Source organism: Staurois parvus, unplaced genomic scaffold (assembly GCF_062004578.1).
Source record: "Staurois parvus isolate SC_StPar_1 unplaced genomic scaffold, SC_StPar_1.0 ptg000282l, whole genome shotgun sequence".
NCBI lineage: Eukaryota > Metazoa > Chordata > Amphibia > Anura > Ranidae > Staurois > Staurois parvus.
This window is the reverse complement of record NW_028318078.1, coordinates 14158381-14175000: the sequence shown is the minus strand read 5'-3', so window position 1 is coordinate 14175000 and position 16620 is coordinate 14158381. Positions and strand designations below refer to the sequence as shown.

At 42.5% G+C, this 16620-nt stretch overlaps 1 protein-coding gene across 6 annotated transcripts in view; it reads left to right on the top strand.

The window, feature by feature from the left end:
• The window catches only part of LOC149458682 (6-phosphofructo-2-kinase/fructose-2,6-bisphosphatase 4-like), a 147184-nt gene that overhangs the window by 58041 nt on the left and 72523 nt on the right, over nucleotides 1-16620 (top strand). For 3 of the 6 annotated variants that reach the window (XM_089681970.1, XM_089681971.1, XM_089681972.1), the window contains one exon: nucleotides 15602-15718. In XM_089681970.1, coding sequence (XP_089538096.1) covers nucleotides 15602-15718 — 117 coding nt within the window. Of the gene's footprint in view, nucleotides 1-7338; nucleotides 7589-15601; nucleotides 15719-16620 lie in introns of those variants that run through there. The other 3 variants (XM_089681969.1, XM_089681966.1, XM_089681967.1) reach the window with 3 other exon arrangements.

Sequence of the window (16620 nt, the reverse complement as noted above, 5' to 3'; positions counted from 1 at the left end):
TACTCACTTTTTGGATGTCTTCTTCTCTGTCTGGAACGGAATGTGTCCAGGCAGAGAAGAATGACATCATATCCTGCCCTGTGTGTATGTCAACACAGGACAGGATAGGACAGGGACCGATCATGTGATTTCAGCCAGAAATCACTGGCTGAAATCTGATTGATCCCTCCTGGATCAAATGGTGTCACCCGCGGGTCGGCGGGAGCGCGCGCCCCCTGCCGGCGAAAGTGTCGGGAGCGCGGAACCCGTTTTTAAACGTGGTTTTGCGCTCCACTGCCGCCCTGCACACGTATATACACAGTGGCAGGGCGGCAAGCGGTTAAATTTGATGTTACGGTACATTTATTTGTATTGTCCTAATGATAAACTCAAGGAGTTATATTTTTTGCTTACTTTAGTCGGGCCAGCTTGGCTCAAAGTAAGTATGCATATCTGATAACCGGAGGGCCACTGAGGATGCTGTAAATCACTGTTGTAGCTTGTAGGATCTGAGATCCTCTGCATTCTGTGGGAACGGCTTCCCCCTCTGCAATGGAAACCACATGGGGGCTCTTGCATGGTCCCTCCGCCATTCATAAAACACCTTGTATTTTTTTTCCCAAGTCATTCTCGGGTGGCATGAGGTGAAGTTGGAGAGGAGAGGTGGTGACGACATAATCTCCACATTAATTGAAAAAAAAAAATACTGGGCCTTCTGTAAATGACAGGGGTGCTGAGCAAGTGGCCCTCGGTGATCAAAAAGAATGAGCTAGGGCATGTTCAGATCCTAGTCTGTACCCACATGAGTGAGCCTGCCACAAAGCTGTCACCTGTTTTGCACTGGCCGTATGTGGCCAAGGCATTCCTCGCCCTGCAGCTGCACTTATACAAGGGTGTGTAAGCGTGTGGCTACAGGGCGAGGTTATGCCTTAAGCCAGCCATACATCTTTTCTAAGAATTTTCATTTGAATTTCGCATTATTAGTGGGCCACAGCAGCAGCCGATTTTCGAGTGACCGTCGAATTTGAGTGGTCGGGCATGTTTTGAAAAAATGAATTAATTTCTAATCAATGATGGGAGAATCGTGTGAGAAATATAATTGAAAAAGAAATAGAGCACGAGCTGTGACCTGGAAAGAAAAGAAAATTCTTGGCCATGTAAATTCTTTTCTGTAGCAACATGAGGAGGTGAAATTTGACCCTTGTAGGGCCTACATTAGCCACTTATGATTGACACAGTACAGGTGAACGCTTCTGGAGGACTCATTTAGGTTTGGACTAGGATCTGAACACGCTCAAACACATCTGTAGTGGTCAGTCTGTATAGAAGCTCTTGCTATATGTAAAATGGATTACCACAGTGATTTACATTTTTCCTGACTGGCCCTCAGAATTTCAGGTATACATTCTTAGATTGAGCCAAGCTGGACCAATGTACATATGCAAAAAAAAACTGTGCCATGGAGGTCAGTATTGTGTATAATAATGAACCGTGCCATGGAGGTCTGTATTATTGTGTATAATAAACCGTGCTATGGAGGTCAGTGTTATTGTGTATAATAATCTGTGCCACGGAGGTTTGTATTATTGTGTATATATTTTTTTTTTTTTTCTTTTCTATGTGCTGCTGAGGGCCAAAAGTTGAAACCCAAAAGTAAAGTGTTGTATTTCACACACATTGTTTAGAACATCATGACAAAAAAAAGTTACTACACAGTTGTGTGGTAATTCTCAGTCTGATTAAATCACACCTCCTATATAATTTGCAACTAGTGCTATTGCATAATAAAGAATTCCAGAAAATGATGCCTCTAATTGCTAAAATCATTCTCCTGACTTGTAAAGACAAACACGCCTTTTGGATTCATAAGCTGACGAAAGTGTGATGTTCCCTGTGAAATTGAATTCCATGCTGTGAATGCCCTACTGATTCTGTGACCCAAGGATATGCTGCGAACAATGACTTGGTGCCACAGCTGGGGATGTGTGCTTTAGTTTGGGCCCAGCAAGTAGAAGCTGCTCAGACATTCAAATATCATCCACCTAAATTTTAAATTCACAAAACCATTGATTTCCAAGTTCAACTCGTCTGGCTGGTTACACAGCATACTTCCCAGACTTTCATTTCATGGCAAGGTACACTGTATTGACTGTCATGGACAGCTCTTGCAGCTGAAAACAGTCTGGACTGATGGCTGTTCTAGTAGTCAAAAGTAGACTTATACTTTGGACCTGGCACACTGGTTTCCATGAGCACTTTGTAGCAAGGCAGAGCACTTTCTCCTACAGTTACCTTTTGCAATCCTCTGCCTCCCAGTTCTGCTGCCAAAGCATCTAGAAACTCCTGTGTACGTTTTGACATTCACAGAAGTCAAAATTACACAGAACTATGCACGCTCCGAGCGCTCTACCATCATGTGAGTGAGTATGGTGACCGACCTCTTGGATTCCAGGCTCTGTATTGTGGAAGCAAAGGGGAGTTTCAAATTATTCCATTAAACCAGAATCATCTGGTTAAACACAGGATGACAAAATTTTCTACCTTGCAGGTTCATTTAAAAACCTCTTTTGTGTTGTCTGCGTCCTTATTCAGGGGACAGGATGTAATGGGAACCCTCTCCAACAGGACACAGAGGGTGTTGGGAGGAAGATGAGTGAGGAAGGGTTTTTGTCTGGCAATTCATGCCTTCCTTTCCTATAATGCTCATACCCTCCATTTTATTGATCAAACTACATAAGGAATGGAAGTGAGGAAAATCTCTCAAACTGAGTAAAACAGAAAAAAATGACACATTTTAAAGCCAAACTAAACTCTACATAGGGTGTATGGGCTTTCAAAATGATGTGCAAGTATACCCAGCATATTGGAAACATTATGGCGCACCTCTTGCGTCCTGTTTGCACGGCCTGAGTGGTCTAGTATGTGCGCAGCTGTCTGTTGCAGTGAACAGTGAGTGTTAGGTGGTGGTGGGATGCATGTTTACCGCATGAAACAGCTCCTTTTTTGTTTTTATAAATTGGGGGTTGATTTACTAAAAACTAGAGAGTGCACAGTCTGGTGCAGTTGTGCATAAAAACCAGTTAGCTTCTAGGTTTTATTGTCAAAGCTTGGCTGAATATACTGAGGCTGATTGGCTACCATGCATAGCTGCACCAGATTTTGCACTCGCCAGTTTTAGTCAAACAACCCCATTTACATGAATTGCACAAAGTGACACGTCCTTCATGTCACCATACAGCAGTGCAGTGACAAGCGGTGCCTTCCTGGGCCCTGCAAGAATGTGCAGCATGTTTCCATTTTATTGCAACTCACTGTACTGCAGCGTGAACAGGGCACAGAGACAATAATTCATTTCTATGTATCATAGCGATGACTGGTTTTCTTCTAGGTCACTGCACTGTGTAAATGGGCACTTAGTGCACCCTTCTCCTTCACTGCTTCCTCTGAGTTCTATGGTGTTCCTCATCTGCTGTTGGATGGCTACTTATGGTATTGAGTTACTTATGGTAACTCCTGCGCAAGCTGTCCCAATGAATGTATGAAAAATATATCAGCCCTGGAGTTCAGCTTTAAAGAATATGTAAACTTATCAGGAATACAAAATGTTATGTGCCTGTTGTACCATGTACTTGTATGAAAATGGATCCTGTTCTCTTTGCATTGCTTCCTTTTATGTGAAATTCCCGGTGTTTCTGTCAGTCCCTCTGCTTTCTTTTAAAAGCTAACCACACTAGGCAGGAGAACACATTTTCATTGGTTGTCTAGCTATCCTGGGACCTCTGCCTGCTCTCCTCCAATGATCAGACTTCTGCTGCCCCCCCCTCCCTTCCATGCACAGCCATTCATTAGGAAGATCAGTGTATTGCTGTTGCTCCACCCTCACTTCTCGATGCAGCTGTGAACAGAGGGTATGTGACCAAAAAATAAAAAAAAAGGGGGGGAATGTATTTAAAATAGAAAAGGGTATACATAGAAAAATTATCATAAACTGAAGGGGTTGTTTTACAAGGTGAGTGTTCACCTATACTTTAACCATGTTATGCACTTTTCCATGAGTGTTAAGACTCCAAAGCTGGACATGGATGGTTTTTTTTTCCCGCCTGTCTGGACGAAAACAAAATGAACAGATTCCTCCATGCACACAAGCAAGGTGGAACCTGGCAATTGGTGGTGCAACTGCCAGGAGATAATCAGTGTATGTAAACAACACCGATCTCTCTCCTGTCAGTGGGGATGTGCTTTTTTTTTTTCTCCCCCCCTCTCCCCTATATAAAAACCAGCACATCCCCTAGTAAAACACCACACAGTACACACAATACCCCCTGGCACACAGGTAGTCTTTTGATTGCCTCAGATGTTAACCTCTTCCTGCCCAGTGTCATTAGTACAGTGACAGTGCTTCGTATTAGCACCGATCTGTATTTGTGTCACTGGAGATGTCAGTGGCAGTTAGTGTCAGAATGCCTGCCGTACTATCAGTCCCGCTATAAGTCGCTGATCGCTGCCATTACTAATATTACAAAAAACTATCTACTGTATACCATTGTTTGTTTGTAGACGCTATCATATTAATGCAAATCAATTTCATATACAGGTGAAACTCAAAAAATTAGAATATCGTGCAAAAGTTCATTTATTTCAGTAATGCAACTTAAAAGGTGAAACTAATATATTCGACTCATTACATGCAAAGCAAGATAGTTCAAGCCGTGGTTTGTCATAATTGTGATGATTATGGCTTACAGCTCATGAAAACCCCAAATCCACACTCTCAGATAATTAGAATATTGTGAAAAGGGGCAATATTCTAGGCTCAAAGTGTCCCACTCTAATCAGCTAATTAAGCCATAACACCTGCAAAGGGTTCCTGAGCTTTTAAATGGTCTCTCAGTCTGGTTCAGTAGGAATCACAATCATGGGAAAGACTGCTGACCTGACAGTTGTGCAGAAAACCATCACTGACACCCTCCATAAGGAGGGGAAAGCCTCAAAAGGTAATTGCAATAGAAGTTGGATGTTCCCAAAGTGCTGTATCAAAGCACATTAATAGAAAGTGATGTGGAAGGGAAAAGTGTGTAAGAAAAAGGTGCAAAAGCAGCAGGGATGACCACAGCCTGGAGAGGATTGTCAGGAAAAGGCCATTCAAAAGTGTTGGGGACTTAGGCTGGAGTCAGTGCAGCAAGAGCCACCACACACAGACGGATCCTGGACATGAGCTTCAAATGTCGTAATCCTCTTGTCAAGCCGCTCCTGAACAACAAACAACGGCAGAAGTGTCTTACCTGGGCTAAAGAAAAACAGACCTGGTCTGTTGCTTAGTGGTCCAAAGTCCTCTTCTGATGAGGGCAACTTTTGCATCTCATTTGGAAACCAAGGACTCAGAGTATGGAGGAAGAATGGAGAGGCACACACTGCAAGATGCTTGAAGTCCAGTGTGAAGTTTCCATAGTCTGTGTTGATTTGGGGAGCCATGTCATCTGCTGGTGTTGGTCCATTGTGCTTCATTAAGTCCAGGGTCAGCGCAGCCATCTACCAGGAGATTTTGGAGCACTTCATGCTTCCTTCCGCAGACAAGCTTTATGGGGATGCTGACTTCATTTTCCAGCAGGACCTGGCACCTGCCCACACTGCCAAAAGCACCAAAACCTGGTTCAATGACTGTGGGATTACTGTGCTTGATTGGCCAGCAAACTCACCTGACCTGAACCCCATAGAGAATTTTTGGGGCATTGCCAAGAGAAAGATGAGAGACATGAGACCGAACAATGCAGAAGAGCTGAAGGCCGCTATTGAAGCATCCTGGTCTTCCATAACACCTCAGCAGTGCCACAGGCTGATAGCTTCCATGCCATGCTGCATTGAGGCAGTAATTGCTGCAAAAGGGGCCCAAACCAAGTACTGAGTACATATGCATGCTTATACTTTTCAGAGGTCCGATATTGTTCTATGTACAATCCTTGTTTTATTGATTGCATGTAATATTCTGAACTCAGCGGCCAGACTTATCCACCTTACCAACCGCTCCATATCTGCCACCCCCCTCTGTCATTCCCTCCACTGGCTTCTGATTTGCCCAACTCATTAAATTCAAACTATTAACACTGACGTACAAAGCCATTCATAACACTGCTCCGAACTACCTCACTGACCTGATACCCAAATACCACCCAACCCGCACTCTTCGCTCCTCACAAGACCTCCTACTTTCTAGCTCCCTGGTCTCCTCCTCCCACGCCCGACTGCAGGACTTCTCCAGGACTTCCCCCCATCCTCTGAAACTCACTACCCCAATCCATCAGACTGTCACCTACCCTTCTCACCTTTAGGTGCACCCTGAAAACCCATCTCTTCAGGGAAGTGTACCCCCACCCTCAACTAACAGCCAATCTCCTCCACTCCTCCTACCACTCCATCCCCCACAGCCACTTCCTCCTGTACCACTATCCCCTCCCTCCTAGATTGTAAACTCGAAAGAGCAGGGCCCTCTAACCCCTCGTATACTGTTTTGTTACTGTATTGTCTCGTACTGTCTCCCACTATATTGTACAGCGCTGAGCAAACTTTTTGGCGCTATATAATTACTGTATAATAATAATTTAATTTTCTGAGATTGTGGATTTGGGGTTTTCATGAGCTGTAAGCCATAATCATCACAATTATGACAAATCACGGCTTGAACTATCTTGCTTTGCATGTAATGAGTCTATCTCATATATTAGTTTCACCTTTTAAGTTGCATTACTGAAATAAATGAACTTTTGCACGATATTCTAATTTTTTGAGTTTACCTGTACACTCATTGGGATTTTTTTTTTAACCAAAGATGTCGCGGAATACATTTTGACCTAAATTTATGAAATATTTTAATTAGATATCGTTTTATAGCAAAACATTAAAAATATTGTAACACCCCCCAAAATTTTCATTTTTGCTTATATTGTAAAAAGTAGAATAAAAAAACCTGTGGTGATCAAATACCACCAAAAGAAAGCTCTATTTCTGTGACAAAAATGATATAAATGTAATTCGTATACATTGTTGCATGAATGTGCGATTTGTCAAAGTAGCAAAAAAAATTAGCTGGTCCTGAAGGGGGGGGTCTATCTTCCAAAGGACAAGTGCTTAGAACTGTGGTGTTGGTTACACATATCGCTCCAATTACTGTAATAAAGCCCCCTAAATCCGTGTAAACCGCTCGGAGATCCGAATACATCCACCGATCTCCTGCCAAAGGTAGAATCCTCCTCGGATCTACACCGAAGTGCGCGCCTACTGCTAGGAGTACGGTGGCAGACTGGAATGCGGATGTATAGGTGTCATTGCGGTAGAAGTCCCCTCCTGTGGGTGGAGTCTCGGAGTCGTCGCTCACATCTCCGGAGGTGCTGTTTGTGCAATCAGAGCGGAGGGGATGTGATGTATGTGTCTGCCCTCAGTGCTCAGCATTGTGCGGAGCTGGTGGGGTGAGTGCGGCCAGTGCAGTGTGTGGACGGTGTGTACTGCGCTCCGGCCATGGCAGACTCTCCCCGGGAACTGACCCAGAACCCTCTGAAGAAGATCTGGGTGCCGTATAACAATGGCCACCCTGTCCAGCACAGCGCCCAGAGGAGAGGTAATCCGGCCATACAGGCTGAGCGATGTTCATTGATCAGATGTGGGATGTCACATGGTCAGTCCTGGGAGTTCAGGAAGAGTGAGGATGACATTCACTGACAGGAGGGACATACATGACACATACTATGACTATTGACAGGTCATGGGGTCATATCAGGTGATGAACACCATTCCTTCATCAGGCGCTGAAGCTGTCCTGACCTACGAGGTTTGCTGTCCATCCATGATACAATCTGATTGTACAATCGGGACACACCGAAACCATCTAGTATCAAGTCGGGAAAGCTCTTAAAGTGATTGGAAATCCATATGTTTTAAATAACAAGCGTGTTATACTTAGCTGCTCTGTGCAAAGGTTTGCACAGAGCAGCCCCGGTCCTCCTCCTCTCAGGTCCCCCACTGAGCTTCAAACCCCTCTCCTCCCCCTGACAAGTGACTGCACACCATAGCAAGCCAATTGCTGTGGGGGCACTTATGCAGGCTCACTACAGAGTTGCGCTGTGTGTGTCTGTTGACACACACAGCTCGGCCCCGCCCCTGTTCCCTCCTCACTGCGGCTTCCACAGCTGTCTCTGAGCCTATGAGGAGTGAGAAAACCACTGTCCTCGTGCACAGCACTGGATCGTGATGGGGCTCAGATAAGTAGAAGGGGGGGGAGCTGCAAACAGAAGGTTTTTTTACTTTACCCTAGGTTCACACCTAAGCGGTTTCCGAAGCGTTTTGCAGAAACGCACTACAGTCCATTTTAACATGATTTCCTATGGGACACGTTTACATCTCAGTGTTTTCACCCGGTGCATTTTTTTTTTTTTTTTTTTTTTTAAAGGGTCAGGGACTTTTTTGAATGCAAAAAGTTGTGTTTTTGGTTCTATAGACTTCAGTGGAAACGCTGCAGAAAATTATGTAGTGCTTTTTAAAATCTGCCTAGCAACAAGAAAACGACAAAAATGCAATGCAGAAACTGGTCAAACGCAACCTGCCTAGGTGTGAACCTAGCCTTAATGCAGAGAATGCATTGAGGTAAAAAAATGTTTGGCCTTTAGAACCACTTTAACCGCTTTGTGCTGGCTCTTTAAGAGTTTCAGGGGCTGGGTTTTAGGGTCATGCGACCGCCATGATTTGCTGTCACGGCGGTCACATGATCGGCAAAGGTCCCGATCGCAAGGGGAGATCAGGACCTTTCTGTGAGTCACGGACCTATATGCTCGGAGCGTGCAGGGTGCGGGCTCTCGGCACATATGTGTTTTCAAACGGTACGCAAATATGTGTCCGCTCAGCGCCAAGGCCGAGGCGCCGCATATTTGTGTGCGCTCGGCGTCCAGGGGTTAAGCTGACCGTAGATGGATTGAACTGCAGCCGGGACCCAGCAAGTGCTGCAACCACAGGCAATGCAGCATAACACTTTCTCACTGCCTATTGAACACCCTCTGTAACAATCCACCCTGATCTAGTGTAGATGCGTCTTTTGGACCCTTCAGTTGCATGTTGACTAAGCTGGCCATAGATGGATCGAAATTCAGCCATTCAGTAGGGACCAGCCAAATGCTGCAGCCTCATACAATGCAACGTCTGAAAAGTGACACACCTAGATTACTCTTCAGAGGTCTACTGCTACCAAAAGTCAAATGCCATTTTGCCGCGGTTTTCAGCATTCAAGCATTCTTACAGCTTTAAAACGTCTCCAGAAACCCACTAGTTCTGGGTTTTTTCCAGGCAAAAAAATGCCCCTGCCAAAAAATGTTGATTACAGTCTGCGTGCATGGACACATAGGGTAATCTGCTGGGGGTTTACTGGCTGTAGCAAAAAACGTCAAAATCCAAAACCGCAGCTGTAAAAACGTCCAGTGTGCAAGAAGGCTAAGGGCTCATGTACACGGGGCGTTTGGAAAACTCTTCTGACCGCTGGAAACTGACTGCTAGAAAATGTAGGTTAAAAATGTCAGTTTAGCCACGTTTGCATACCGCGTTTATGCTCATTTAGCCGCGTTTATGCGCGTTTGTGTTTTTAGAAGCCTTTTTAAAAGATAACCTCAGGAGACCTTCCCAAATGCCCAGAATGCACTGAAAATAGTAAATTAACTATTTCAGACATTTTGAAAGAAATAGTGCTGAAGCAGAGAGAGCAGTATGTGTTGAGATGACCTGTCTTTTCTGGTTGTGTTCACTATGGATCCCATCATGAGTATAATGCGGCACGTTGTACCAATTTTTTCTTTCACACGAAACCTGGAACTGACTGCCCTGGTGCAATGGGTCCATTTTAATACATGGAAAATGCTTTACATGCATTTTCGATGAAGGAAAAAGGCTCTGGACAGCTTCTGGATATGGACCTGTCAAAAAAACGCGTGTAAACGCGGTTAACCACGTTTACAAGTGCTTGGCGCTTGAAATACCGGTAAAATCTACTCCTGAATGCAATTTTGGTGCATTCAAGAAAACTACTGTAAACTCAACTGCCTGTAAACGATTCTAAACAACTGTGTGTACATGGACCCATAGGAAAACACAAAGGAGAGTTCAGGGGCTGCTGATAAAAACGTTCAACAGTTCCCGAGCGTCAGTTTAGCAGCTGCAGTGTACATGAGCCCTTACGCTGCGGGGCTCGCCATCCACTGGCTGATCACAAACTGATAAATGTATGACCAGATTTACACTACATAGTTGATAGATCTAAAGGAGATTGTACAATCATATGTTATACTGTATGGCCAACATAATGCACTCTCACACACACTGACATAAATAGGTAGACGTGTGCTTAAGTGGTGCTAGTTAACTGGTCAAACGCAGTTGGTATCTGGTTGTACAATCCCCTTTACCAATAATGGTGTTCTATGAAAGTCTACTTGAAGCAGAACTTCACCCAGCAATTTTAATGTTTTCCCAAAACTGTTACATTCAAGGCACACCATGAATGATAACCGCCACCTTGCCTTGTGCTCTCCACCAAACTGTCAGCCATCAAATGACTGCTTTCATGACTGATCACGTGTAGCACCATGGCAAATGCAGATCAAACAGAGGCTAAGATGGCAGCTTCCTTGGCTGTGAAGGATAGGAGGGGTTAGTTCCACTTTAAAGCAGAACTCTAGGAATTCTTCATTTTTTTTTGCTTTTTTAACTTGCATTGGTCCAGCTTGGTTACACGTAATCATATGTCACATCCAGAGGACCATTGGGAATGCAGAAATTCCTTGTAGTAGCCTGTCCTACTTGCAGTCAATGCTGGTCTCTTCCTGGTGCTGCTTGAGAAAGTTCCTGCTTGTATACTGAACACGGGGTCACTTGCTTGGCACCGTCGCCATTCAGAGAAGATGAGATTTCTGACTCCAATCAGAGGATGCTTTGTATTCGTTGAAGATAAATTACAAGACATTCCCTGAATGGAGGGAGTGAGGAGCAAGTGACCAGCACTGAATATATTTAGGATAGACTACTAAAGGGAATTTCAGCATTCCTACTGGCCCTATGGATGTGAGGTGAAGAACAGATGTCACCAGGCTGCACCAATGTAAGTTTAAAAACATCTCCAGAGTTCTGCTTTAAACAGTCCATTCATTGAATAATTCAACCCTCTTGCTGCATAGTTGTTGGCCAGACAAAAGGAGATTGTAATGCATGTTGTCTATCATCTGCTTATGTTTGTGAATGGAGGTGAGCTCGTGTTTGGTCTGAACTTGGATTCAGTCTGAAACCAGAAAGAAACTTCCCATCAACTGCAGCCAGGGCATTCCCCACCCTGCACTGCACATAAAGGGGCAGGGATGCTGATGACCTCATATGGCCATATTAGGTCAATGATGTCACAATCATCCATGTCTCTTCGTGTACATCCAGATGTAATGCACTGGAAGCAGTTGCTTGGGTGGCAGAAGGTTGGAGTAACAACTTCCTTCCAGGTTCCTTCTGAACCCGAGCTCAGCATATTTGTGAACACCACTGTAACACATGCTATTATATTTGCTTATCGTACTAACCATTGAGTATCGTACTTGTGTGTTTGCAAAGCCACATCAGTGATTGGCCACAATCCCACAAAAAGCAGAAGTGTTTGAGTGCCAGATCTTCAGTCTGTGGACTGGGTATGGGATTGCAGGTTTGTGGCTCTGCGCTCCCGGATATTTGTTCACCTCTATTACTTGGTGTACACTTATTGAATAAATACTGATAGGGAACTGTTTTCAGGTTTTTTGTTAATGACCGGCTTAAAGTTTGTGGTGATGTTTAACATTAGTCAATGTATGTTCTTTTTATATTGACCATAAATTATTTTAGAAGGTTGTGGAAAGCTAGTAAGTAACAGTGCCATAGCTGGTGCATGCAGGAAAGACATACGATGCATGGTCCATGTGCTAGCATTCACATATACATCAGTGCAGGCATTGCATCTCTTGCTGGTGACGCAGCAAACACATTTGGATTTTGGAAGGGGTTGGCACAGTGACAGACATATTGAGCAGACTACTCTAGCACAATCTGCAGCTTTCTTGTTGAACTGCAGATGTGATTTGCATTCAATCCTGATATTATTTATTTATTTTTTGTGCCTCAGTTCCCAAAATAAAATGGACTTTGGCAATGAAAATGATCAGTAAACTCTCATACAGATATTTACTGTTAACTGTTTTTTGGCTTTTTGCAGAGCTTGCAGTCTGCAGTGATCTTAGGTAATCGCTTTCCTTGCAGGTTTACATGAGCATCATCCAGGAATGACTATAGTAATTTCAACACCCTCCACTTTGGAAATTCATCTTGCTTCAATGTGATGCAAGTTTACCATCCAATTTATTTTCATTGGTGAATTTTCTAATATTGTGTGTTCATCTGTCTTCTAAAGTGGCTTAAGCCTGTTAGTGTGCTGTAGGCAGCAATGCAGTTCAGGTCCAAATATTAAAGAGCAAAACAGTTTTTCTTTATTTTGGATCGAGTAAGAGGGGATACCCAGTCAGGTTTTTGTTTTTTGCTCTGTGACATTCCATAATTTCCTGTCCCATAACCAAGACAGGAAGTAACAAGAGATCCCTCCAAAGTGATCGATTCCCTGCTTGTCACCAAAACTAGTGTCGCCATTGGAAGACCCCCCCCCCCCATTCCTTTCTAGGGACAGCCTTAATTTTTGAATTTTTTTTCACATCCCCTCTAGATGACGAACAGAATAGAGAAGGTACACAGACAGCAGTAAAAACTTGACAGGTGTTCTAATACTGATCCACTCTATCCAAAAGTAAAAGCATTGCCTTCAGTTATACTTTTAAGTCTTCTTATTCCTTTAAAGACACTGAAAGTACACAATCACCAGTTGATATGTCAGGAATGCAAGTACAGAAAAATACCTGTTCTTCAAGGAATCTTAACCCTTAAGCTTTCAGAGCTGTTTTTTTGCATTTTTTTTTTTTCCTCACGTTTAAAAATGTATTTATTCCTGAAGATTACACAAACCCCCCCAAACATTATATATTTTCTGAAAGTAGAGACCCGAGAGAATAAAATAGTGGTAGTTCCAATTTTTAATGTCACACTATATTACTGCAGAGGTCTAGGAAATGCAAGATTTCACACAAGAACACACTAAAGTTAATTTTATGGTAATCATACGCAATAAATTATTCACAATTTTGGTAAAATATAAAAGCCGAGGTTGCACCAAGTAAACAGATATCCGTGTGCTTTAGTAAGTGCGTATATGTGGGGTAGGGTATGTCTTTTCTGGGCAACACTCAATGTATTGCATTGCAATACGTTGCTTCTTGGCTGTGCTAGCCAGGGAAAGTGACAGGTGACCTGGAAGTGACATCATACATGTCCCTTTCAGAATTGCACCCAGTTCATGCATACCGATGCGGGTGTGTATGTTAACACCCCGAAAGCGGTCTGCAAAACGTTGTGCGATGTTCAGATCACATAGGTATGAATACCCATGCAATCTGATTCTAGTGTGGGCCAAAAAAAGGGTCCTGCATCTTTTTGTGGTGTGGTGCTATTTGGAACCATACATTGTGTATGGCTCTGTCGCACCACAAACAAATCGCATGTGATTTGCACAGGAATGCGGTGCGGTTCCTGTGTGAATCACATGCAATTTACCAAACCGCATGTATGTGAACCCAGGCTTAAACCTACCAACCAAGTATTTAAGGGCCTGGCAGATTGGATACTAATATATAAGCTGCTGATTTTTGAATTTTGTACCCTGGTTGGAGTATTCTGCTGCTTTTTTGTGGCATTTTATTTCATGAACTAGTATTAACTAGTAAAATTGTATAAACTAAAGTAAAATGTGTTCAAACTGAGCTCATGGTGAATGCATACAGTACACAGGAACATACAGTACATACGAGGTTACCATCCATAAAATCCATATGTCAAGCATTCAGTGGATTCAGAGATTTGTCACTACAGCCATATATTCAGAAACAGCTGAGTGGTGAACATGTATTTCTGAAGTGCTGTTTAGTGCAGAGCCAATCAGAACCTGCTGTGTTTACATCTGAGAGCCCTCCCCTTCCTGTCACAATGAAGGAAGTGACATTTTATCAATGAAGCTTTAGGACTGAAGGGATCAGCAGCACCAGTAATTTAGGCTGTCTGTGGTCTGTATATTAACTCCTTCACCTCCCTTATCCTGTACATTAACCCTTTCATCTCCACCCTCTTACTGCATGTGATCTGTACATTAAAACGGTATTAAACCCAAAAACATTTATTGAATTGCAACTTACCAATTCTTGGATGTGATGGCTGCATTCGTTTTTTCTTTTACTTTCACCTGGTGATCTGGCCAGTAAGTCTGTTGTTTTTCAACAGAATAAGCTATCCTGTATATGTAGCGGTTAGAGGGCTGAGAGAAACCATTTACCACTGACAGGTGCCTTTTTAATGATCTGCTTTTATTTATGTAAAAAAACCTTTATCCCAAAAGGAAAAAAATGTTTGTTGTAACTGCCCATAAAGTGTTGCCTGTTTGTCTTCCAATTCTTAGTGTATCTAAATATGCTAGTGTGCACTCCTACCCCAGACTGAAAGTGGTGGTGTCTGAAGGTACCCCTGATGGGTAACTTTTTGGTTTTGAGTTTAATACTGCTTCAACCCCTTCACCACCTTTCCTATCTGTGTACTCCATATTTCAGCCACTTCATTGCCAGCACGTTTCTATATTTCCAAACTGCTTTGGCAAAACATTTCACCTTGGGGTGTCTGCTTTCCAAAGAGTCATTTTTGGGGGTTTAATTTTTTTACTTTTTATAACCGTAAGGGAAACCGTTTATTTAGAGTTTTTGGACTTTATATGCTCTAAATAAAAAAAACAGTGGTTATTAAATTTTAACCAAAAGAAAGCTCTGTCTATAAAAAAAAAACCAAAATATTATTTGGGAACAGTGTTTCATGACTGGGTAATTGTTGGCCACATTCACTGGATTGAAGCTGAAAATGGCTTTGTAATGAAGGGGTATTGCAGGCTAGTACCGCATTTGGTTAAAATATTTGGCAATCCTAATTTTTTTTTTGTTTTTTTCTGTAAAAAAAATTGGTCCTTTTTTTTATTATGGACAACCTTGCTAGGTTGAGCTGAGGATATAAAGTTTACATATCATAGCTGTAGAGAAAAAAATAAAAATAAAACACCAGCGACTTATTTGGTGCCACAAACATGGCACTAAACCGCAACAGGGTACCAACTAGTTTTGGGGATGGTAAATATGCTAGTGTGGCCGCTTTTACATCCCAAATGCTATCTGGGTTTTTTTTTCTTCTGCCAGTGGTTCTCAGTTTAGTTTTAAGGGAGTAAAATGATATTGTTCTAAAGTAGACAAACTGAGATTGAATTAGTCTTTCTCTTAATTGGAAATAAAAATGTTTTTCTTTCTAATAAAAGTCAAATGAATAAAAAAAAAAAAAAAAAAAAAAAGAGCTCTGACATGCTTTAATGTTTTAACTAATTTTCCATACGCATCATATGCATTTTTCTATCTTAACCTAAAGCTAATTTTATTTATTTCTGTCCTGGCAGTATGCATGACCAATTGCCCTACGGTCATTGTGATGGTCGGTCTCCCTGCACGAGGCAAGACTTATATCTCTAAGAAACTCACCCGCTACTTGAACTGGATTGGGGTGCCAACCAAAGGTAGGTGTTAATCAGATTTTTGTTGAAGATTTGTGCAAGATGCTTTACAAGCTCTACATTGAAAACCTACTCTCAAAACCTGCTACACATACAAGCAAAAAGTACAGTTTAATTGGATATGGAATAAATGTTGAAAAATGTTCACATATGTACATTAACTCTCCTAAACCTACACGGTCATTTGTGCTGCACATGCTATATCTTAACGGTTTCTGCTAACTTTGGAAAACCATAAGAGCGGAAGGAGAAGAGGTTGTCACATAGGCCACTTTCTTGATTTAAACTATGTACAGGTCTTCCTCTATTCATCTACTTTACATTAGCTTATTTGGGGATAAGCTTGTTTGTGCTTTCAGTTCATCCCGCAGGAATTGACTGGCCTCAGGTGATACACAGAAATTAAACAAATACTCCTACATAGGTTGTATAAGTTTATCTGCAGCCATTTGTCCTGTACAACCTTGTAAAGAACTGAGCGTAAAAGGATTTTTGGCAGAAGCACAAAGCAGGGGGCGAGTAGCTAAAATTACATACCATAGAGCTTGGTGTAAAGAGATGATTGGGGGGGAGGGGCACACCCCTTTCAGACAACACACAGGAACAGAGCTGAGGATGTCAATCACAGGCTGTGTGCTGGACCTCTCTCCCCTATGAGCTTTTTTACTCTTGGTGTTGGGAAAATTTGTCACGTGACTAATGCAGATAGCCGAGGAACCAGGCAGCAAAGATAAATGGCACTTAGTGCTCTGACTTGAAACAAGTACACACTATATGCTTTGTTCATATTTTATGTCTGAGATTTACAACCACTTTAAATTGCCACCTTTTAAAAAATACAGATAAAAAATCAAGGTGTGTGTTCATAATTTTTTTTTTTTTTTTCTTATGTAGCATCCAGTGGA